A 24,724-nucleotide genomic window follows, 5' to 3' on the forward strand; every position below is an offset into this window, starting at 1 on the left:
TCGCGGCGGTACAAGGGACCTGCCGTGAATATGAATGACATCTCCAGCACAACCAATATTGCTGCTAAGCTGCACTACTGTAGCCTATTTCTTTTTTTTATATATATTTTTTTACTGCTGCTATGTACAGTGTTATATATATATGATTGCATTATCCTCTTAATATATTTATAGCTCTGTGAATGTTCTTAATTCTGACTAGTTTTAGTGTTATGCCACCATTCATAAGCTTATATCACTGATGTATCTGATATTCAATAACTATTGATTGCTGCTAGGTCATACTTATGTATATTACTGCCATTCTAGCCCGTGTTTATTTTGTATTGTATTATGTTTATTTTGTACTTTCAAATTCAAATACTGTACTTTTACTATCTGTTGCTGGACACGTCTTGTACTGTTTGATTTGGTAAAATTTTTATTTCAATTCATTTGCACATGTTTATTTTGTACACTTGCTGTATAATTAATGGTTTTTTGTATGCATCTTGCACTATTTGAAATAAATTGTTTAGATTTTATTCAGTTAATTGTCATTTGTTATATGACCAAAATTATTATAAAGGATTATTATAAATAAAAACGAATATTGGGGCGTGAGGCATCCCGCTGGGTTTATTGCATAAAAGCGTCTAGCTGTTGTCGGGCCGCTGATCAGGGTATTGTTAGAAGGCATTGTCATGAAAGCGGCCCACCGGCGGCCTGACTGCGATGCGCGCTATAAAAAAAAGCAGCTGCCGCTGATGGCCCGCTCGCCGAACGCTTTGCAGAAACGCTCGACGGCCGCAGCGACAAAACGCTAGTGGGCCACCGGAGTTATAAGACACCTTGATTAATATTTCAAGGGAATAAGATTACTGGCCAAGTGGACATTCAGGAATTTGTATTTATTGCGGAGGTTGTCCAAGCGCAAATTGCCTTTAATTCAGTATGTAATCAATCAATCAATATATCAAACGTATCAGAAGTGTGTAGTTGGATTTTTGTTTTTAGAGTGTTTTTATTCCCCCCATGCTCACTTGTCTGTCCCTTTCCCTGTGGAGAATTAAGGAGGTATAGTAGAACCTATAAATTAAAATTGTGACTTTAATTTATTGCCCAATGCGTAATTGCGCATGGAGAGGCATTTGCACTTCATTGCAACTTTAAAACATAGTCTTTGTATTACCAGCTTTGTGTAACTTTTGGCGTATTGTGAATTTGAAATTGTATTGTAGATTGATGATGCTCATGAATTTATTTGTCATTTTGTGAATGATTTGTAATGCGCTGTGATTTCATTGCGCTGTCCATGGTGATGAAATGAGCCGCGGTGTCTGTGTCGGCAGCGTCACGGGGTGACATTCTGGGTGACCTAATTTTTTATTTCCAGATTTTGGCTTTAGAATAGGTTTATTTGATTTCAACTATGTAGCCTAAATGGTCTCCAGTTTTCTGAAGTTAATGTTGAGAATGTCTCTTGTTGTGGAGAATGTTCTTGACGTTATGATCTATTTGTTTACATCCTTGTCATCGTTAATTAAAGGATTGCACTTAATTGTTAAACCCATAGACTGTATATAAAATGGACGACGCCCTTTCGCTTTTTTCCATTGGTGAAAAATGAAGCCACCAGTGTCCCGATACGGCGCGGACATCTTGGTCTTGCGTCTGCGCAGATAGCGATCTTGGGACCAGTTCTGCGCAGTAGTTATGCGCAGTAGCGAGCAGGAAGTAAAGCCGTAAAGCCGCAAAATCAACGGCCCCTCCCCTGTGCCCCGCCCTTACTCTCCCTCGCAGAATGCGCATACCGTAATCAATCGCAAGTCCAAGTACAGTACAACCTTTGCTTGTTAAACCTAGACGATATGTTATAGCCTAACTTACATCATGTTTAACCTTAATTTAGAATAGGCCTAATACAAAAATAATTGGTAACTTCTAGCTAACATTCCCCTGCTAGCTATTAACATGGCTATTAACGAGGCTTGTTGTCTTTTAGCTAACGTTAGCTAGCCCATTACATTTATTTACTAATAAAATAGCTTATACATTTAACTTACCGAAAAAAATTCAAAGATCGATTGGAAATGCCAGATCGGTTAGCACAATGTACTGCAGAACAACCCATTATGTCCGTGTGAAATTATATCAATTATAGAAATTTTGAGATTAAATGTAAAGCTCCAATCTCCTCAGTCCTCCGAAGGAGGATGGCGCTTCAGTGGCTCCTTGGCTCAGATAGCTGTCAATCAAAGCTGTGAATCACGATGTCACACCACCGTTTTTAGAGCATTAAATAACTAACTAAAAAACAACTTATTTTAAAAACAAACTCTTGAATTTACATTAGCGTGATACAAACTACAGTAAATGACAGAAACCAGCTTCGGAAAAAGGATAATTGAAGGGTAATTTAATTGTTTAGTTGGTCTCGCGTCCCATTGAATAACATGGGGAGGGCGGGGTTTATGACCTATACTGGGACCACTCACCAGGGGGCGATCGAGACGTTTTGGCTTCACTTTTCAGGGCTTGTGCGGCACGCTTGGTTAAACCCTTTCAATTCATCGTACTGTTGCCTTTTTCCGCGATGATTTCTTTTCTCGGCGGTGATGGCCGAGGTGAAGGCCCAGCTGTATTACTCACGGTTCGCCACTGATATTTAGTATATGCTTGCAAGCAATATTTGACAAGTTTGTGCAATGAACACATTTTACATCCTCGCAATTATGTAACCAAACATTTGTATGAATTCAACTTGAACATCAAGCATATTTTTCTGATTTATACAAGACTGTTTCCAGCGACAAAGTTTTAGCTGTGAGGCTAAAATGCACGCGTGGATCAGTCTTTGCGCGCTCAGATATTTAGCAGATCGTATGTACAATACATAATGCACTTGTTGACCATGATAAATTCTGCTTTCAGTCTCCTTTTATTTCAGCTGTAGCTACTTAAACCGACTTAAACACAATTTTGCTATTCAGGGGTTACTTTGACATTCGTCCGCTCAGTTTAGCGCTGCCCTCAAAGGTGCGTGGTGTGCTCCGAGTCTTCCAATTAATAAGTGATTGTACAGTACTGACTGGCATTTGCAAGTCTTTGGATATCTTTTTATATCCTTTTCCATCTTTATAAAGTTCCATTACCTTTTAACACAGGTCTTTTGACAGTTCTTTTCTGCTCCCCATGCCTCAGTATCTAGCCTGCTCAGTGCATCCATGTGAGAAGCTAACAAACTCATTGACTATTCATACACAGGCACTAATTGCAATTTAAAAAGCCACAGATGTGGGAAATCCACCTTTAATTTCCATTTTCACTTGTGTGTGTCACATTGTGTCTGTAACCAAACATTCAAGAGTATGTAAACTTTTGACCAGGGCCATTTGGGTGATTTATGTTATCATTATGATTTAAAAAGGAGCCAAACAACTATGCAATAATAACTGGCTTCATATGATCACTATCCTTAAACAAAAGTCATTTTTTTTGCACGGTCATTCATATTTTCAAAATCATTGCCAAAAATTCACTATTTCTGCCTGGGTATGCAAACTTATGAGCACAACCGTGTCTTCCATTCTACAGCCTATTTCATAAGTCAGGGCCACCACTGGTGTATCGCTGAGTACTGTGATGGCAATTTTATTGTACAGAGTACAGAGACGAAATACTCTTGGCAGAATTATCCATCCATCCATCTTCTTCCGCTTATCCGGGGCCGGGTCGCGGGGGCAGCAGTCTAAGCAGAGATGCCCAGACCTCCCTTTCCCCAGACACTTCCTTCAACTCTTCCGGGAGGACACCGAGGCGTTCCCAGGCCAGCCGGGAGACATAGTCCCTCCAGTGTGTCCTAGGTCTTCCCCGGGGTCTCCTCCCGGTGGGACGGGCCCGGAACACCTTCCCGGGAATAACAGTTTATTAATTATTTGCAAATAAGAGAGACGCGTCAAACGCTTACAAACATAATCGTCCGAGGAGTCTCTAACTCAATACATGCACAATCCGTATATATTACATAGAAAAAGGGGTGTGGTAAGTTGTTGCCCATCTGTCCCATGTCAATAAAACACATGCCCTTTGTTCTATCACATGTCCTGGGCTTGTTGTCTTCCCCCATCTGATTAACTTTCTCAACCCTTAAGGGGAACTTAAAGCATCTGGACAACCTACAGATGGGTAGATGATTAACCCTATACTCTACTGTGACCAATCAAGAATGCCCCCTAAGACATATACCAGATCCCCTCTCCCACACTCATCTATTTATCTAAACAAGGGGACTCAGTCCTTTAATCATTAAGAATGCATCAGGTTTCAGAATTTCCACAACAGTACAAAAGCCATTATTGTTCTTTTTCTTATGTGTCCACTATTCACTCCTTTAAAAAAGCCTTTATGTATGCATTGTTGCCCACCTTCCCCTGATCAAGAATTTTGAAACGTCAAATTTTGGGAACATAAAGGGTGTACATTGCTCCCCACCGTCCCCTGATCAAGAATATACTATTTCTACAGTCATTGCATATCTATTGTTGGAGCTATTGAAAAGTTCCATAACATTTTGAAACTTTTTTTTTTTTTACAAATAAATAAAGTTTTGTTCCCCACCCTCCCCCGATCAAAGATATATACTTTTCATTGTCATTGTATACTTTTTGTGAGAGCTATTGAAACAAGAAGTTAGAAGAACAAGGCTGCATTGCTATACAATGTGAACGCGCCCACCACCAGCACCAGCCCTGAGGCAGTGTTGCCAACTTAGCGACTTTGTCGCTAGATTTTGCAACTTTTCAGACATCCTTACCGACTTTTTTTCAAAAAAGCAACTAGCGACAAATCTAGCGACTTTTTGTGGTGTTATTGGAGACTTGTTCTTACTCTTCTCAATGAGCAGCGGGTGCCGCCGTGGGCGGCCTTCCCCCCCGGCGGCGCCCCTCCCCCATCTGAAAGCACTCACAGGCGGCTCAGTCCTCGCACAGCAGTTCCTCCTCGCTGCAGTCAGAGCAGGAGAGGTTAACTCCTCCACGTCCAGACTGAAAATGAATCACGCATGCGCATGCGGGAAGCCCCTGCTGGCTTTTCCCGCCCATAATGTAAAATGTAAATGTTCTTTGTCTAAAATAAATCACTGCACAAAAAGAAATGACTGTCTGCATGATTCGACTCACACAGCCTCTTACTCACCTGGGCTCGTCCACTGTGTGTGTGCCTCTGTGATAAACCTCTAGCTGGCTAGCTCATGATTGATAAATAGATAAGACAGATTAGATAGATAGGATATAGTGTGTTGCTCTAAATGTTTTTTTTTTCTAGCCTTTTGATTTTGACTTAAATAGCGCCCCCTTTTTTGATTTGTTCTTTGTTTTTTTGCTCAGGTGATTATTTCTTGTACATGGACAACATATGTAAATACGCATGTGTATTCTTTTCCCCAACGAGAGTTTTGTATGTTAAAAAAAACACTGCCCTGAGGTCGCTTCCGTCTCGGTATCGGCTCCGATAAACAGCAGTTAGTTCTCTGTTTTCTAAAACAATTTCACCTATTTCCTGGTCAAACAGGGACTCCAGCATTGCAATGTCTTCGACAATTTCTTCGATTTTATCTCTTATGATTGGAATATCTTGGATACTTTCAATTTCCTCTGCAGTAAAAAGCATTTCCCTCTCCAAGTCATGTGGTGCAGCCATGTTAATGCCTAAATTAAATCAATGCACCGATCAAAAACAGTAAAGTGAAATGTAGAAATACAATATGAAGTATGTTGTTTTTTATTAATTAATTTATTTATCATGCTGGTATATTTATCTTTTTTATTTGTATGGTGTATATGTTTATTTAATTAAGTCCCTAAAATTCCTCCATATATAAACAGCCACCCAGCTCAAGTGATTTTCATAGTACAGTGATTCCTTGCAATATTCTGTTTGTTGGTTACTTGAGTGAACTATGAATCTTGGCAACCAGGAAAAAGCTGAATAATTTCTCTTGCCACCATCTGCCATTGCTTGTTTGAGGAGAGATCATGGCATGTCATTGTGAAGCCAATGGGAGAGGGTTGCCAATAGAATATTGTGTGCCTTCTGTTGACCAATAGAAAATCTTAATTTAAGGATGCACCTAAAATAATTTTGGCTGTGTAAATGTTTTGCAGTACTACCATCCTGCTCTGATTGCTGATATGTTACTAGACGTTTTGGCAATATACTATTTGATAAGTGAAAATGGTATTTCACCTTTTTCAGAAACTCTAGACAAGGCCTGTTTTTCTAGGATGGCTGAAGAGGGTCAATATATTTCATTATATGCCATTTGACAGTAAGAAGGACATTATGTCTGTCATAGAACAATTGCCATAGTAGCCAAGTGTTTGAATTCAGAGAGGATTAAGAAAGATATTGATAGATGAATGCAACTGCCTCATTCATTGATCAGACAGGGTTGATACATTTAAATCCTCCCTAAATTTAAATAATTATATATTTTTGCATACTCCTGAAATGAAATTCTAGCTTTAAAAAAAGGGAAATAATAAAAACATTTCTATAGCAGAAAAAAATGCGTAAGCAATCAAACTAATCAAGCTTACTTGAAAGAAAGGCTTTCCATTCTTAATTATTTACTAAATTCTATTTATCCTTTAAAATATTCTATTTTAATCCTTTACTCACCACAATAGTTAAACAATGAAAATTATACAAAGTGAGGACATTTGACCTGTCCTCTTTTAAGAAGTTTATCTGGCTTGGGGTTACATTTACGATTAGAATTAGGTTTATGGTTAAGTTTAGACATTAAGGTTTAAGGTTAGGTTAATGAGGTTACATTTTGAGTTATGGTTAGGTGAAATTATGTGTGTTTTTAAGATCTGTCTTCTTGTGTGAACTGGGTCACAGTATGTGTGTGTGTGTATGTGCATAATGGAGTGTGTGTGTGTACACCCTTATGTCCGGATATGTTGACAGTGTTTGGCCAGCTAAGAGCTATGAGACATGGATTAGACTGCCCTGTCCCTCTCTCTGAGATAGCATCTTGATGAGTGATGTCATCTCCTGAGAGAGAATGGCATCCGGGGGGTGTGTCTGAGGGGATTGCCCTGTGCTGAATGGCTGTTGGGATAGTACAACAGTGTGTTCAGGAAAAACACTGTTCTGGTTGTGTTTGTTGGTTTAGATGAGAGGACTACTTGTGTGTTTCTGTGTCCTCATTTCTTTGCACGTGTCTGTGTGTTAGTTTAGCAGTGTGGGCTATCACTGTACCATCTGACTGTGTTCTAACTCCACTTCCCCTGGTAAACCTTACATAAACCTGAGGTAAACCCTGTGTATACTGATGACAGAATTACTTTGTGTGGAGGAGACAGTGGGAATACAACAAGGGATTAAGCTGATGATGGGGGCTGGAGGCTGGCTGGCTGTGAGGTCTGAGCTGTGGAGGGGCTTTCTAACTCTTCCTCTGTGGTGTCCTCGTCCAGCTAGTTTGGCTAATATCATTCTTAGTAATGGTTACTTGCAAAACTACTTTCCAATTCCTTGCTTTTCCAGCCATACTGGTTCAAGGATTACCAATTTCCTGTTTATTACCTCTCAGTTTGTTGTCTAATCCTACAATAATTTCTGGAAAACCAGGGAATTTGATGGAAGTTTTCTATTCAAAAATCTTAGCAGATCTTTCTTCAGGAAGCTAACCCTAACTCACCTGTAAATTTGGCTCTGGATAGGGCACCCTAATAACATCAAATTCAGCAACATACACATTACAGTACTGCTTTATTATACAACATTCAGGTTATCCTCTGATACACAAAGAAGCTCACTGGTTTGTATTGTTAAACTAATTGTATCTGATTGTTCTAGTCTCAGATTTGATCAAGCCATATCTAGCTAATATGACTTAAACTGTATAATTTATGATGGTTAGGGTTATTGATGCCTAGGTTTTAGTGTGCGGGGTTAGGGTTATTGATGCCTAGGTTTAATGTGCACGGGTAGGGGTAGGGTTAGGGTTATTGATGCCTAGATTTTAGTGTGCATAGTGTGCATGTACAATCTAGCACAGCCTGGGTTAGGTTATCTCTACATTGTCTGCCTGTTGGCAATGGAAGGATTGAGGAGAGCAGGAGATCCCCTCCCTGTATGGTAGACCACTTGTAAATCATCTTTTAGCTGGTGTTACAATAACCATTTTCCCATTTCTCCATTTCAACTATTAGATTGGATTCATACTATTCTCTTCAGTCTCTCTTCAGCTTCCATTCTTCAGCTTCTCATAGATTCTGCTTTTTTTATTCCTGTCACCACCTCATTTTCTCTCTCTCTCACACCTCTTCTCCCCCTCCTCCCCTCACTCTCCATGATGAGCTGTGTCTGGGAGCCCAGCAGGAGAGCCTGGAGCAATCAAAGGGACATCACTCCCATCCTTTGCTTTTTATCACCATCTCTGTTTTTTTCCATCTCAAATCCCATCGCACTGTCCCTCAACATCTTTCCAAAACTCTTATTTATCCAAGAGAAATTCCCCTTTATTTATTCTCAGGTCTCTCTTTCTCTCAAGAATGAATCCGTTTCATCAGTTTTGTGCTGCATCCTAATCTACCTACCAGTTAAAAGCATGTTTCTCTGTATCTTTGGTAGAGGTACACAAATCTGTAGAGATACATACTGACATCAATTTAACATAACACAAATCCTTGCTAATTTTTTCCTGAAAATATCTTATCATATGGCCATCCATTCAATCAACTACCACGTCAGGGGCTCTGGGTACTCATCAGGCTCCTCCCACCGTCAATGCAGGGCATGATTTCCCTGTGGGTCTCTGGTGGTGCGCTCAAGTCACTGGGCTTCTCCACTCTTCCTACCAGGCATGGTCCAATTACCCAGAATGGTTTCAATACAGCAGTAATGCTTTTAGGACAATTTTTCATTTCTGATCAAAACTTTATTTCTTTTTGTTACCATTTTATTTTACCTGATGACTGCAGCAACCTGGGGACAGTCAGGGTTCTTAGGGACAGAATGGCAGAATTTATAAACTTACCATTTCTGGGATTTGATCTTGAAACCTTTACTGGTCAGAGTCATGGAATATCGTACAGAATTACTATAGGGTTGTGTTTCCATTTAGTCTGTAAGGCTGGATGTCTTTTCTGTATAGCTTCAGTCAGAGAGGCTGAGGGGACTTGATCAGAGAGACCTGGATGGTTTCTTCTTCCAGCTGAATGGCTGGTTAAATAGCTGTGTCTCTATGTAGCTGATTTACTGGTGATCTAGCTGGGTGGCTGATGATTCAGCTCTTCTGGTCTATGATGATCTAGCTGGGTGGCTGGTTATGTAGCTGTCTAAGGAGCTGGATGAATGGTTATTTAGTTGCATCTCTATGGAGCTGGGTGGCTGGTTATGTAGTTGTCTCTGTGGAGCTGGGTGGCTGGTTATGTAGTTGTCTCTGTGGAGCTGGGTGGCTGGTTATGTAGTTATATCTATGGAGCTGTGTGGCTGGTTATGTAGTTGTCTCTGTGGAGTTGGGTTTTTGGTTATGTAGTTATATCTATGGAGCTGTGTGGCTGGTTATGTAGTTGTCTCTGTGGAGCTGGGTGGCTGGTTATGTAGTTATATCTATGGAGCTGTGTGGCTGGTTATGTAGTTATATCTATGGAGCTGTGTGTCTGGTTATGTAGTTGTCTCTGTGGAGCTAGGTGGCTGGATAAGTGATTATGTACTCTGACAGACCTGTCCATTCTCTCTTACAGACCTGTCTACTCTCTCTCTTACCGACCTGTCCACTCTCTCTCTTACAGACCTGTCCACTCTCTCCCTTACAGACCTGTCTACTCTCTCCCTTACAGACCTGTCCACTCTCTCTCTTACAGACCTGTCCACTCACCCTTACACACCTGTCCACTCTCCCTTACAGACCTGTCCACTCTCTCTTACAGACCTGTCTACTCTCCCTTACAGACCTGTCCACTCTCCCTTACAGACCTGTCCACTCTCCCTTACAGACCTGTCCACTCTCCCTTACAGACCTGTCCACTCTCTCTTAAAGACCTGTCCACTCACCCTGACAGACCTTTCCACTCTCTCTTAAAGACCTGTCCACTCTCAAAGACCTGTCCACTCACCCTGACAGACCTTTCCACTCTCTCTTAAAGACCTGTCCACTCACCCTGACAGACCTTTCCACTCTCTCTTAAAGACCTGTCCACTCACCCTGACAGACCTGTCAACTCTCTCTTAAAGACCTGTCCACTCACCCTGACAGACCTTTCCACTCTCTCTTAAAGACCTGTCCACTCACCCTGACAGACCTTTCCACTCTCTCTTAAAGACCTGTCCACTCACCCTGACAGACCTTTCCACTCTCTCTTAAAGACCTGTCCACTCACCCTGAAAGACCTGTCCACTTTCTCTCTTACAGACCTGTCCACTCTCACTCTTACAGCCTCTCTTCATTTCTCCCTTCATCTATTGTTGCTCAACCACACTAATGTGCATGTCTATGTTTTCCTCTCCATACTCTACTCTCCCCCTCTGCCTTACAGCTTCCGTTTTTCTCCCCTTCTCCCGAGGGCCTCTCACCCCATTCCTGTGCCTTGGGACAGGCCTTTCTTCTCTACTGTGGGTGATCAAAGCAGGGTGTCAGAATCAACGTTTTATCCTGGGGCTGAGAACATCGACCCTTGATAACCTACCTACACACTTTCTGTGAATCTCTTGCAGTGATGATATTATAATAATAATTGCGTAGCTACATTAATATTTCAAACACATTCTTAAGACAACAAAAGATGTACTCAGTTGGTGTATCAGGCCCTGATAAATGCTTCTCTTTCATTTGGCAAGTTGAATTACTGTAGATGCATTCAGACACAAAAGCATTAGCATCCAGTGAGATGTGGAGGCAGAGAGGAAGGTGCTCTGCTTTTGTAAGCTAATATATAACCCCACTGAGGTGGATGTAAGAAGGAATGATGTCACAACATGTATATATGTTACACTGCAGTTAGACCTGGGAGGATGGTTGCCTGGTTACCAAATGTCTTTGTTCCTGTCAAACATTATGCCACACCCACAAACACTAGTTTCTTCTCTGCAAGTCCAGATCTTACCAGCTCTCAAGTAATGTCTAATTGCAAAATGTTTAAATGTTTATGTTGCTCAATGATTGCAATGGAAGCAGTCACAGACTGAAATACTGTAGCAAGTAAAATACTGGGCTGTGGAAGCGTTCAGTGTCATTCCCCAGGCAACATGGATGGGGCCTGAGTGGATATAGGGTTAATAGGTTTACAGTGAGTCTCATCTGTGAAGAACAATGCACATATTGGTTAGTGTTCAATCCCTGATCATGTTGGATTTGAGGGAAATGGATTGCCCACAATACCGTTGCTAAATCATGTGACCTTGAGAATCGTCATGGTAATTTCCTTCATCTGTTCTCACCTGTATAATCTGTACATGTTGATGAAGGACTTGGTCTTAGGTGTTGTATGCTTACTATATTCACCCAGAAGAGGACTGGCCAACCTCTACAGCCCTGCTCCTCTCTGGGGTTCTTATGAGGCTCCTCCCAAGGTAGTTTTTCCTAGCCACTGCTTCAACCTCAGAATGCTCAGTTTTTAGGGGTTTTAAGCTGGGTGTCTGTTTAAATATTTTGTGAAAATTTCTGATATAGGCAATATAAAACAAATGTGATTGATCTAATAATGGGTAGATGTGTGGGCTTAATGGAGTGGATAAAATGACAACACAAGTGTCCTCCAATACAATCCTTTATTTACAGCAATCCTTTAATAACCGTCAGCTTCTCTTAAGTGCCCCTGGTGGCAGTTACATGCAGACATGGTCGGGTTGATCACAATGAGGAAAACGAATTTGATCCAACTATTGATCTCTTTTTTTCAAAATGGTTTATTTTCCGCCTGTTTCTGCATTCTGAATACGACCATAGTCTCTTTCTTGGATCTGGGCAACTGTCTCTCACAAAATGCTCAAACACAGTCTGATATCCTCACACTCAGCCCAGCCTCTGCACAGTGATGCCTAGCTATCATGGGATGTTACTATGGCTCAATCTCATTATTATACTATGTTCAGATGTTATGGCTGAATACCAATTCAAGATATGAAATGCTCAATGAGGATTTGCTCACTTCCTAAATTGGAGTTGAGGCCAACCTTGCTAGGTATAGTACCTCTCGCTTGTCTTAGCAAATACACAACCAGAGAAATATAATTATTCCACACACAAAAAAAATATAATCATCCCACACATCCAACCCCATAAAAACCAAGACGGTTCATTATCCCACACATCCGACCCCATAAAAACCAAGACGGTTCATTTTCCCACACATCCGACCCCATAAAAACCAAGACGGTTCAATGGTAATCGCATTTCTACCAAACAGTGAAATGGGGATATCTGTTCAGTCTGCACTGTGAACCTGAATACCTAAACATTAAAGCTATTACAAATTAATAAACCCATGTAAGCAGTGCCTATGCTTTATTTCTTTTGCCTCTTGAGAAGTCAAATAAAAACAGGCTGTTCTGTTAAAGATGCATTATGTGATTTTTGGCCACTGGTTGTAAAAGTGTCTTCTCAAACTTCTCCCAGCCGACCCCCAGCCATCACAAACCTCTCCTGGATATCCCAGCCATTACAAACTTGTCCTGGATATCTCAGACATTACAAACCTGTCCTGGATATCCCAGACATCACAAACCTCTCCTGGATATCCCCAGACATCACAAACCTCTCCTGGATATCCCCAGACATCCCAAACCTCTCCTGGATATCCCCAGACATCACAAACCTCTCCTGGATATCCCCAGACATCACAAACATCTCCTGGATATCCCAGACATCACAAACATCTCCTGGATACCCCAGACATATGTAGTAGCTCACCTGAATCAAGCAGCCAAGGACTTCATAATTAGTTGAGAAGTTGGTTCAGGTTCACAACCTCTGGGTTATGGAACGGCTGAGTCTGCTTCTTTAAGCCTATGCACATGGGTATTGAAGCATTAACAGTAAGCTATGTTATCAGTGCTAAACAAGAATAGCCTTTTATGACATCTCCAACATGTTGACATCACCCCAGCATTCCTACTACCAGTGCAGGACAGAAACACAGAGGAACAACAGTGACTATAGTTTTGTGTATTTAAACAGTTGTTTGCATCTGATGAGCCAGAACAGTGCAGACCAAACTGAGCTTCCCGTACAGTGGTTTGGTGCAAATGTGTACAGTTCACAAGCCCAAAAGACACCATCACACCAGTGGGATGTTTCCATGGTGATGAACACAGACGTGACCAGGGATTTATCAGGAAGGTGAAACATTGAAACTGATAAAAAATATATATATCAGAGCAGACTCCATATATGTTTGACAGAATACATTTGTGTGTGTGGGTTTTGTAACTCTGCACCTCCCTGAACATCCCTGAACACCTTGGAGAATAACATCATCAACAGGATGCAGGTACAAGGTACCAGTGGGAATATTTTCAGGATCAGCTGACCCATCCCCAGAACCAAATATTTATCGTTCAAACTCTGTAGATCTTTGTCTTCACCTTTAGAGGGGAGAGCACAAAACTGATCTGGGACCAGCCTCCAGAGATACCTTCCTGTTTCCACCAATCAAACAGGCACCTCCAATCTCATAGGAAGAAAGACGTGGGCGTGTGTATATCTGGAGGATATGAAATGGGCTCAGCATATATTGGGTTAGGGGTTATGAAATGGGCTCAGCATATATTGGGTTAGGGGTTATGAAATGGGCTTAGCATATACATACATTTTTTCTTTTATGCATAGTATCTTTTCAGACCATAAGGTTGAAAATAAATTATACAATATATGTAACATTTCCGCACGCCTCCTAAGCTAAATAAATAATATCCTTCATTCATGACCATGACAGAGGACAGGTCAAATGGTAAAGGTGAAAAGGACAGATGATAATTATAATCCAAATATTACATTTTATTTATACATGCCATTTAAAATACCCAAGCATACTGTAAATTATAAAAGAAGTTAATGATGAAGAAGCATGTGTCAAAGTTATTTTAGGAAACAGGCTATATATATTTATACAAACATTTAGATCTGAAACAGTCTCAAGCACCATATATATTAACAAAAAGTTACCAAAGTGAATGCACCATGACAGTGGTACCAGGCAGAGGGAGGGTTTTCTCTATCAGAATGTCCTCTGTCTTATAGAGTCCCTCTATATGGGGTTATAAGGATGCTCCCCTAAAGTTTTGATCCCTCATTCCTTCTCACTCTATTCTTTTTTTAAATTATGTTTATGGGGGAGGGCAGAGGGTGATGGGTTGATTATGTTTATGGGGGAGGGCAGAGGGTTGATTATGTTTATGGGGGAGGGCAGAGGGTGATGGGTTGATTATGTTTATGGGGGAGGGCAGAGGGTTGATTATGTTTATGGGGGAGGGCAGAGGGTGATGGGTTGATTATGTTTATGGGGGAGGGCAGAGGGTTGATTATGTTTATGGGGGAGGGCAGAAGGTGATGGGTTGATTATGTTTATGGGGGAGGACAGAGGGTGAAGGGTTGATTATGTTTATGGGGGAGGGCAGAGGGTTGATTATGTTTATGGGGGAGGGAAGAGGGTGATGGGTTGATTATGTTTATGGGGGAGGGCAGAGGGTGAATGGTTGATTATGTTTATGGGGGAGGGCAGAGGGTGATGGGTTGATTATGTTTATGGGGGAGGGCAGAGGGTTGATTATGTTTATGGGGGAGGGCAGAGGGTTGATTATGTTTATGTTTATGGGGGAGGGCAGAGGGTGATGGGTTGATTATGTTTATGGGGGAGGGCAGAGGGAGATGGGTTGATTATGGATATTGTACACCCAAAACCCTATTGAATATTTTGGTTGCCTCCACCACAATAGCCCAAGGGGGGACATGGAAATCAATGAGCCAGAGTAGAGAACATGTTTTGGGTTAGGGCTCTACCCATCATCCCCCTGTTCAAACAGATCTCTGTCCTAATGGATCCCATGATCCCACAGTCTAAAGCCCTCTGTGTGGTCCCACTGTCTACAGAGAATAGAAAACATATACATTACACTTAATATGTTGCATCTTAACTAGTGCAGAACAATACAGTTAAAACCACTGAAAACAGCTAATCAGGAGGAAGAAATACTGAGCAGAAATTTTTATCTTTTTAATTTTCCTTGCATCTTTTTAATTTTGAGATCTTCGTTCTTTTTTAGCTAGCACCGTCTGTACACAAATTTGGGGGAATTGGTTCAGATATGGAAGTGTTTGCAAGGCACTTGTCTTAATTAATCGGGTGGTGTAATCGGGTGGTGTTATCTGTCTGTTCTCATTCCTATGTTACTGTTGCTGTCCGTTAGCCAGGCCTCATTTAAAAACAAACAAAACCTTATTTACAAATTCCAACAACTCTTCCGGAAAAGTGTTCTTCCTGTCCACTGGGAGATATACTCCTCCTTTAAAATACCTCTTTTCCTCTTCTTTCTCCTCTTACCTAATTTCCCTCTTGCTCCCTGCTTAAAAAAATAAGAATCACTCCTCCAGCCATGACCTCTATCTGGCCTGCAGCACCTCATGGGGATCCATCCCTCTCCCATCCTGCTGTGTAAATGCAGCAACACTGAGTTCAACAGTCCTGGGTGATGTGTGCTCTGTTTGTTTGTTTGTCTGTCAGTCTACCTGCGACGACAGGTGACGTCAAAGCAGGTGACCATCATGAGGTGAGCCTTGCAGAAGTTGACCCTGTTCTCCAGTCGCTCTGTAACAACTTCCAGAGCCTCCAGATATTCCAAAGAGTCCACCTCAAATGTCTGCTGCACATCAACTATGGAGAAGAGACAGACAGATGTTAAAACTATAGGGAGGAGACAGATGTTAAAACTATAGGGAGGAGACAGATGTTTAAACTATAGGGAGAAGACAGATATTCAAACTATAGGGAGGACACAGATATTCAAACTATAGGGAGGAGACAGATATTCAAACTATAGGGAGGACACAGATATTCAAACTATAGGGAGGAGACAGATATTCAAACTATAGGGAGGAGACAGATATTCAAACTACAGGGAGGAGACAGATATTCAAACTACAGGGAGGAGACAGATATTCAAACTATAGGGAGGAGACAGATGTTTAAACTATAGGGAGGAGACAGATGTTTAAACTACAGGGAGGAGACAGATATTCAAACTACAGGGAGGAGACAGATGTTTAAACTACAGGGAGGAGAGAGATGTTTAAACTACAGGGAGGAGACAGATGTTTAAACTACAGGGAGGAGACAGATATTCAAACTATAGGGAGGAGACAGATATTCAAACTATAGGGAGGAGACAGATATTCAAACTATAGGGAGGAGACAGATGTTTAAACTACAGGGAGGAGACAGATGTTTAAACTACAGGGAGGAGACAGATGTTTAAACTACAGGGAGGAGACAGATGTTTAAACTACAGGGAGGAGACAGATATTCAAACTATAGGGAGGAGACAGATGTTTAAACTACAGGGAGGAGACAGATGTTTAAACTACAGGGAGGAGACAGATGTTTAAACTACAGGGAGGAGACAGATATTCAAACTATAGGGAGGAGACAGATGTTTAAACTACAGGGAGGAGACAGATATTCAAACTATAGGGAGGAGACAGATGTTTAAACTATAGGGAGGAGACAGATGTTTAAACTACAGGGAGGAGACAGATATTCAAACTATAGGGAGGAGACAGATGTTTAAACTACAGGGAGGAGACAGATGTGAAAACTACACCACCATGTCTTATTGGCCCTTCACCACCCCCTCATGTCTTATCGGCAGTACACCACCCCCTCATGTCTTATCGGCAGTACACCACCCCCTCATGTCTTATCGGCAGTACACCACCCCCTCATGTCTTATCGGCAGTACACCACCCCCTCATGTCTTATCGGCAGTACACCACCCCCTCATGTCTTATCGGCAGTACAACACCCCCTCATGTCTTATCGGCAGTACACCACCCCCTCATGTCTTATCGGCAGTACACCACCCCCTCATGTCTTATCGGCAGTACACCACCCCCTCATGTCTTATCGGCAGTACAACACCCCCTCATGTCTTATCGGCAGTACAACACCCCCTCATGTCTTATCGGCAGTACAACACCCCCTCATGTCTTATCGGCAGTACAACACCCCCTCATGTCTTATCGGCCATGGACCACACCCCTTACTATATTAGGCAGAACATTACCAGCTGCTATCTCAGCTGGGAGTTGTAATTGTTGATGCGTTTATGATTCATGTCTGAGCAATGGAACTGAGATGTGATATTGGAGACATCGGCAAGACTGCGTGTGTGTGTATATGTCTGTGTGTGTGAGAGAGTGTATATGTGTATATATGACTGTGTGTGTGTGTATATGTCTGTGTGTGAGTGTGTTTGTGTTTTTATATGTCAGTGTGTGTGAGAGAGTATATGTGTATATATGACTGTGTGTGTGTGTGTGTAGCCATATGTATAGCAAAGTAGGGGGTTTGAATGTGCAGCCAGATGGAAGATCTAATAACATGATTACTGTAGGTGTCAAGGCTGTTTGTGTGTGTGGCTGCAATGCAAGCATGACTCACCCTCTCTCACCCACAAACACACACACTTACATTCACTGGTCCATTTCTCTGGCTCCAGCATTAGATGCTGCTTGGTTCGTTCCAGCTCTTTCTTCAGCCAGTCGTACTTGGCTCGGACCTCTGAGATTCGCTGCTGCCTGTGCTCTAAGATCTTCAGCTTAGCACTGAAATACACCACCTCCTGACAGAGCAATAGAGAACAGAGAGAGGTGGCAAGAGTGAGAATAACAAAATGGGAGAGGATTTAGAGATGAAGGTGGAAGAAGAGAGAGAAAAGGATAGAAAGGGATTGTGGGTGGGTGAAGAACAGGGATGTCACTAGAGATGTATGGATAGGGGGTCTAAGTCTTTACTAGGGGGGTCTTAGGGCATGCTCCCCCAGGAGAGGCGTCATGCGTTTTAGAGTAAAATATGTCTATTTGCTCTGTTGTCACAGAGTCGGTCAGTCTCTTCCTGGTTTATCTTAAGCATAGATTTAATATGAATTCAACGCTACCCATTTGTTTACAACAGGCACAGCTCAGCAATGCTATTGAAGTCCAGCAATGCTACTGTATCTCCTCAGATAAGTTGCAGATCCTAAGTATGTTATTCAGGTTCACAGACTACAGTGCAAAAATGGCAGTACATAAATAATTTAAGACTTTACTGAGAAAGAACACATACATAGCATTTTATATCATAGACACGTTTTTATTAAAATGTCACCCCTCTGTCAATTATGTCTCAAAATAAACACTGAAATTGAAACAGAAAAAACATTTTAAGAGGAATATTATCCACATTGCCAAAATCAAACAAATAATTTAATTTGTTTTCAAAAACTATTATTATTAATTTTGTAATATTATTATTATTATTAACTAACTACAACAAACTAATGACATCCACAAACACTGCCACGAAAGACTCTCTGTAATTTGTAAACTCAAATTGCTTCCCATATACGTCGATCAGCCATAACATTATCACCACCTACCTAATATTGTTTTGGCCACCCTTTTGCCGCCAAAACAGCCCTGACCCGTTGAGGCATGGACTCCACTAGACCTTGGTGGAACTGGATTTTGACCCATTTTAGATTAATTCCATATAGTCAATTAATGAATGTAACAAATGAATTTAATATATAAAGAGAGTATTACAATTACATACAAGTATTCAAGATAAAAGTTCTCAAGAGATTGAAGATGCATGCAGGAGTGAGAAAAGTGCAAGAGTGAGCTTTCCCAAACTCCACTCTGGTTTATATCCCCTAACCAAAGGTGTGGGGGTTGGTTTACTGACCTAAGGATGACAAAACTAGTCCTGAAGAAGAGACCCCTTATCAATTAGGGACACATTCCAATCTGTTATGGGGGCATCTCATATGACAGAGTGGTGTTGTCTCGAGAAGCAAGCCAGCTAGGCAATAACAAAAAATACCGAAAAATCTGTTAACCGTTAACATTGCAATGATTGCCTCCTAGGATAGAAAGTATGTAGATAGGTATACATGTCAATAATAAATAATGAAGAATCACTGAATATGTAAATAAACATAGAATTGACATTTTTCGGTTCCTTCAACCTCTGAAGGTGTGCTTGGAGGCCAAGTCAACACCTTGAACTCGTTGTGTTCCTCAAACCATTCCTGAAACATTTTTCAGCAGAACATTGCCCAAATCATCACACTGCCTCCGCTGGCTTGCCTTCTTCCCATAGTGCATCCTGGTCCCATGTGTTCTCCAGGTAAGTGACTCACACACACCAGGCCATCCACGTGATCTAAAAGAAAAGGTGATTCACCAGACCAGGCCACCTTCTTCCATGATCCAGTTCTGATGCTCACGTGCCCATTGTAGGTGCTTTCGGCAGTGGACGGGTCAGCATGGGCACCCTGACTGGTCTGCAGCTACGCAGCCCCATACACAACAAACTGTGATGCACTGTGTGTTCTGACACTTTTCTATCAGTACCAGCATTCACCTATTTAACATTTTGAACTACAGTGGCTTGTCTGTTGGATCGGACCACACAGGCCAGCCTTCACTCCCCACGTGCATCAATGAGCCTTGGCCGCCCATGACCCTGTCCCCGGGTCACTGCATTTCTTTCCTTGGACCATTTTTGATAGGTACTGACCACTGCAGATGCTTTTAACCCAGTTATCTTGGCATCACAATTTAGTCCTTGTCAAATTCGCTCAGATACATATGCTTGCCCATTTTTCCTGCTTCTAACACATCAACTTTGAGGACAGAATGTTTGCTGCCTAATATATCCCACCCACTGACAGGTGCCATGACAACGAGATTATCAGTGTTATTCACTTCACCTGTCAGTGGTCATAATGTTATTGCTGATCGGTGTACTCTTGCACCTTTTGCAACATTTGTTAAAATTAACATTAAATGAATGAAACCCTAAAGTCTACTTCAATCTTGCTAAATCACTAATTTAGTTAATTTCTATGATGGGACTAATAATGATGAAAAAACTGATGTTTGATGTGTAAACCCATTAACACTAGAACCACCAAATGCCTACATCAAGTGCTGTTTGAGTTGTAATTAAAATAAAACTGCCATTTTGAAAGCTACCCCTCCTCCTTCTGTGACTGTTCCTAAATAGGTGTATATTACACTGTTCCATTGTCAGAATTCTAAACTCACAAACAGAAAAGTATTTTTAGACTATTTATTTGTTTTTTTTACCGTATTCCAACTTAATCTGCCAACAGCCTACAACACTTAGCATTGGTAACCAAATGGTACCCAGGAACTTTTCACCCCTCACTGAATGCATGACATCAAAGGATTAATGCACGATACTCCCAGATGAATGATTAAGCCTTGGTTGAATTTGAATGAACTTACAAATGAAATACAAGATTTCCATGACCATTCAACAAATTAATTAGCCTATTATTGAGACAATACAAATGATATAGGCTATTTGACAATTCAACATATGTATCACTCACACCTTACTGTTTTTCAATAGGAGATTCCGATTGTGTAGGCTAATTTATCAAATGTAAATCTAAAATGTACATTTAAATAATTATTCACAAAATGAAATACTAGCATCATTCTTTGCCAATCACCAAATACCAATTCATCAAATGTATTGGATTAGGAGAAAAAGCTAAACAAAATTGCACACACATCCTGTCATCTTTCTTTGAATTTTCTGTTTATTTTACTGAAGATTAATATTCTACAAATGTATACGCTAAATAATCATCCACAAAACAAAATATCAACGATATATTTGACTATTTAACAAATTAACAAGTTTGATTAACAAAAATGTAAAAAAAATTCGTTTAAGACCTTCAGCTGTTTGACGCGCCATTTGCATAGCCTATTCATTTGGAGAAAAGGACCTCGAAACTCCTCTAGGTTTTTCAATAAACTATTCATGTCACCTATAGAAAAACCTTATGTCAGTAAACAAGGAGACTAGAGTGTTGGAATCAACTTGATAGCCCCATTAGTTCCCCGGGAGAGACCTCTAAAGATGCCTTTCACATAGCCTATTCATTTGGAGAAATGGACCTCATATAAAAAAATAGTTAAGAAGAGTATATAAGCAAAAATAAATCTAGACGGAAAATGATAATAAAATAAGGCAACATACATAACACTGTAGACTAGCAGAAGTTTAAAAAAAGAGTACTATAAAACTAGCAGAAATCTGGGTAGTATTATTGAACATTTAGATATGGCAAGTATTGCAGTAATATACATACCAGTGTAAACTAGCACCAATTGGTAGAGTTATTAAAATATTATAGATACATATGAGTCCAATAAGCTTATGAATGGTGGCATAACACACCATTATGTATTGTACCTGCAAAGGAATATTCAAATGTCCATTAAAAGTACCTGAAAGGACATCAGAGCATCTGGAATGTTCATGTGTGATCAGTATGATCATGGATCAGTGTTGCTGGTTGAGGAGCCTTATGGCCTGAGGGAAAAACAGTTTTTGGGTCTGGAAGTGCGTGCTCTGATGCTCCGGTAGCGCCTACCAGATGGCAGCAGTGTGAACAGACCATAGCTTGGATGACTGTGGTCTTTGATGATGTTCCTTGCTTTCCTTAGGCATGTATGGTAGATGGATTGCACCGAAGGGAGATGGCAGCCGATGATGTGCTCCGTAGACTTTACCACCCTTTGGAGGAACTTGTGGTCCACAGCGGAGCAGCTGCCGTACCAGGCAGTAATGCAGCCTGAGAGGATGCTCTCAATGGTGCACCTGTTGGTGACAGTTTTTACAGACAAACCACATTTCTTGAGTCTCCTTTTTTGGGCAGTTTTCACTGCCGAGTTCGGAGATTCTCTCCACTTCAGTTCCATCGATGTGTATTGGGGCATGACCCCCCCCCCCCCACTTCTTCCTGAAGTCCTCAATCATCTCTTTAGTCGTACAGATGTTGAGAGAGAGAGGTTGTTGTCCTGGCACCATGTAGCCAGGTTCATTACCTCCTCTCTGTAAGCAGTCTCGTTGTAGGAGACCCAAGATGGTAGTGTCCATCCACAAATTTGAGGATGATGTTGGACACGTTTGCCCCAATTCTTTCTCTTGTCGTCATTGTCATTGGTAACAGAACAGAACAATTCCAGCAGTTCTCCAGTGAGTAGCGGTAAAAACACCATTGTTCAATGCTTGTCAATCATACAGTATTAGCAACTGTACTGCATGAACAAAAATAAAAACAATAGTTAGCAAAAAACTACGAAGGTAATGCAATGCCATTGTCAGTGCAACCTTTCTCTCTGGCGCAGCGAAGAAACATGACTAACCTTCGGCAGAGCTGCCAGCACCACCTCTCTTGAATAACTTTCTTATATTCATATAGTAGCATTGCTACAGGTTGAGGAATTCAGGGATATGCAATTGCATTATGATCATCACTAATGTTATGGTTTAGAAACTGTTTAGAAACAATCACCTATGGCTACTATGATAGGATTGTTTTGTTTCAAATGTCAATAACGTAATTTCTCTCTCAAGAAGCTTACTGCCAGTTGAGTTTTTTCACATCACGTAGGTTAGACCTAACATTATCTAACATGCAAATAACGTTAACTGTAAAATACTTTCAAATCAAGGAACTTGGTGAGTACAATAAGATAGATTACCCAAGACATACAATATATTAGCTTTAGCATATTATGCTATGTTAGGCTATGTCATATAGTTTCTGAGCGTCTTAATGCCAGTTGGGTCACGTCATTATAGTAGATTTCAGTTCATAATGTCCATATATGTAACCAATTGTCTATGTGATTTGACTATGACATGTTGTGGCTGTTTCTTATGGCCCATTCATCCCCATATATCTCCCTGAATCCCCAACAGTGATTCAGGAGGTCCCTCTGGCTCTTGACCCCCACCCCACTGTGATGTCATCATCTGGCTGGCCACTTCAGAGCTTTCCCAGAAGTTGATAAGTCTCCCCCTTCTTCCTTCTATTCTTTTCCTTTCTAATCCTGCCAACTGTTTGCTTACCACTGAGAAAAGACAGTACAGAAGGACAGTACTGTGGGACTTCGAATCATTAGCACAATCTAAATAGTTGTAAAATGTAAATGGTGTCTAAATAGTATTGTTTCCTTTTTGTGTTGACTGTGGTGATTGCACGTATGATGTTAGATCAGTGTTGGCTGCTTACTTGGCCCTTATTGTAAAAAGTGTATCTGTGTGTAAGGAGGCATTGATACCACATATGATCAAACATCATATGATGCAAACACCACATATGATGTTTAGATCACCACATATGATGCAAAAAACCACATATGATGCAAACACCACATATGATGCAACACCACATATGATGTTATATCACCACATATGATGTTAGATCCACCACATATGATGCAAACCCACATATGATGTTATATCACCACATATGATGCAAACCCACATATGTTATTAGATCACCAGCATATGATGCAAATACCACACATTAGATCATTGGATCCGCCTCCTTGTGGCGCCTCCTGTTAGTACCATTATGAAAGGAAGCTAATTTTCCATCATGTATAACATTCCTGGGAGTGTGTAACCCTCATATTAATCACTTTTGCACTGTTGTATGTTCTGTGTAGGTATGAACATAATGTGTCCAAAGTGTCCAATTTGGCACAAAGTGGCCAATCTGTAAAGGACACTTTGGCCTTGCTTTACAAATGAGTAAGTAGATCACTGAATTTTATATCACATGGCCTGAAACTTTACTCAGATCTATAGGAAAGACCTGGCACCAAGACCAAGACACTTCAAATCTATAGGAAAGACCTGGCACCAAGGACCAAGACACTTCAAATCTATAGGAAAGAACCTGGCACCAAGACCTAAGACACTTCAAATCTCTATAGTGAAAGACCTGGCACCTGGACCAAGACACTTCAAATCTATAGGAAAGACCTGGCACCAGGACCAAGACACTTAAAATCTATAGGAAAGACCTGGCACCAGGACCAAGTCACTTAAAATCTATAGGAAAGACCTGGCACCAGGACCAAGTCACTTCAAATCTATAGGAAAGACCTGGCACCAGGACCAAGACACTTCAAATCTATAGGAAAGACCTGGCATTCAGGACCAAGACACTTCAAATCTATAGGAAAGACCTGGCACCAGGACCAAGACACTTAAAATCTATAGGAAAGACCTGGCACCAAGACCAAGTCACTTCAAATATATAGGAAAGACCTGGCACCAGGACCAAGACACTTCAAATCTATAGGAAAGACCTGGCATTCAGGACCAAGACACTTCAAATCTATAGGAAAGACCTGGCACCAGGACCAAGACACTTCAAATAAATAGGAAAGACCTGGCACCAGGACCAAGACACTTCAAATCTATAGGAAAGACCTGGCATTCAGGACCAAGACACTTCAAATATATAGGAAAGACCTGGCACCAGGACCAAGTCACTTCAAATCTATAGGAAAAACCTGGCACCAGGTCCAAGTCCTTGATACATCTACCCTTTCAAGACTTAGCTGACATTTCTATGTCTTCCACCATTGCCATCTCCCTCACTTCTCTCCAACTCTCTCTCCATCCATCCT

General features: G+C 41.1%; 1 protein-coding gene across 7 annotated transcripts in view; it reads right to left on the bottom strand.

Moving 5' to 3' along the window:
- Window positions 1-11,746: 11,746 nt before the first annotated feature.
- Window positions 11,747-24,724, bottom strand: part of kif26ba (kinesin family member 26Ba) — a 163,823-nt gene continuing 150,845 nt past the window's right edge. For all 7 annotated transcript variants that reach the window (XM_029125599.2, XM_029125598.2, XM_029125600.2 and 4 more), the window contains 2 exons: window positions 17,676-17,826; window positions 11,747-15,860 (listed from right to left, as the gene is read on the bottom strand). In XM_029125599.2, the coding sequence (XP_028981432.2) occupies window positions 15,712-15,860; window positions 17,676-17,826 (300 nt within the window). In that variant the 3' untranslated portion in view covers window positions 11,747-15,711. The remainder of the gene's footprint in view (window positions 15,861-17,675; window positions 17,827-24,724) is intronic.

This window comes from Esox lucius, chromosome 15 (assembly GCF_011004845.1).
Source record: "Esox lucius isolate fEsoLuc1 chromosome 15, fEsoLuc1.pri, whole genome shotgun sequence".
Lineage (NCBI taxonomy): Eukaryota > Metazoa > Chordata > Actinopteri > Esociformes > Esocidae > Esox > Esox lucius.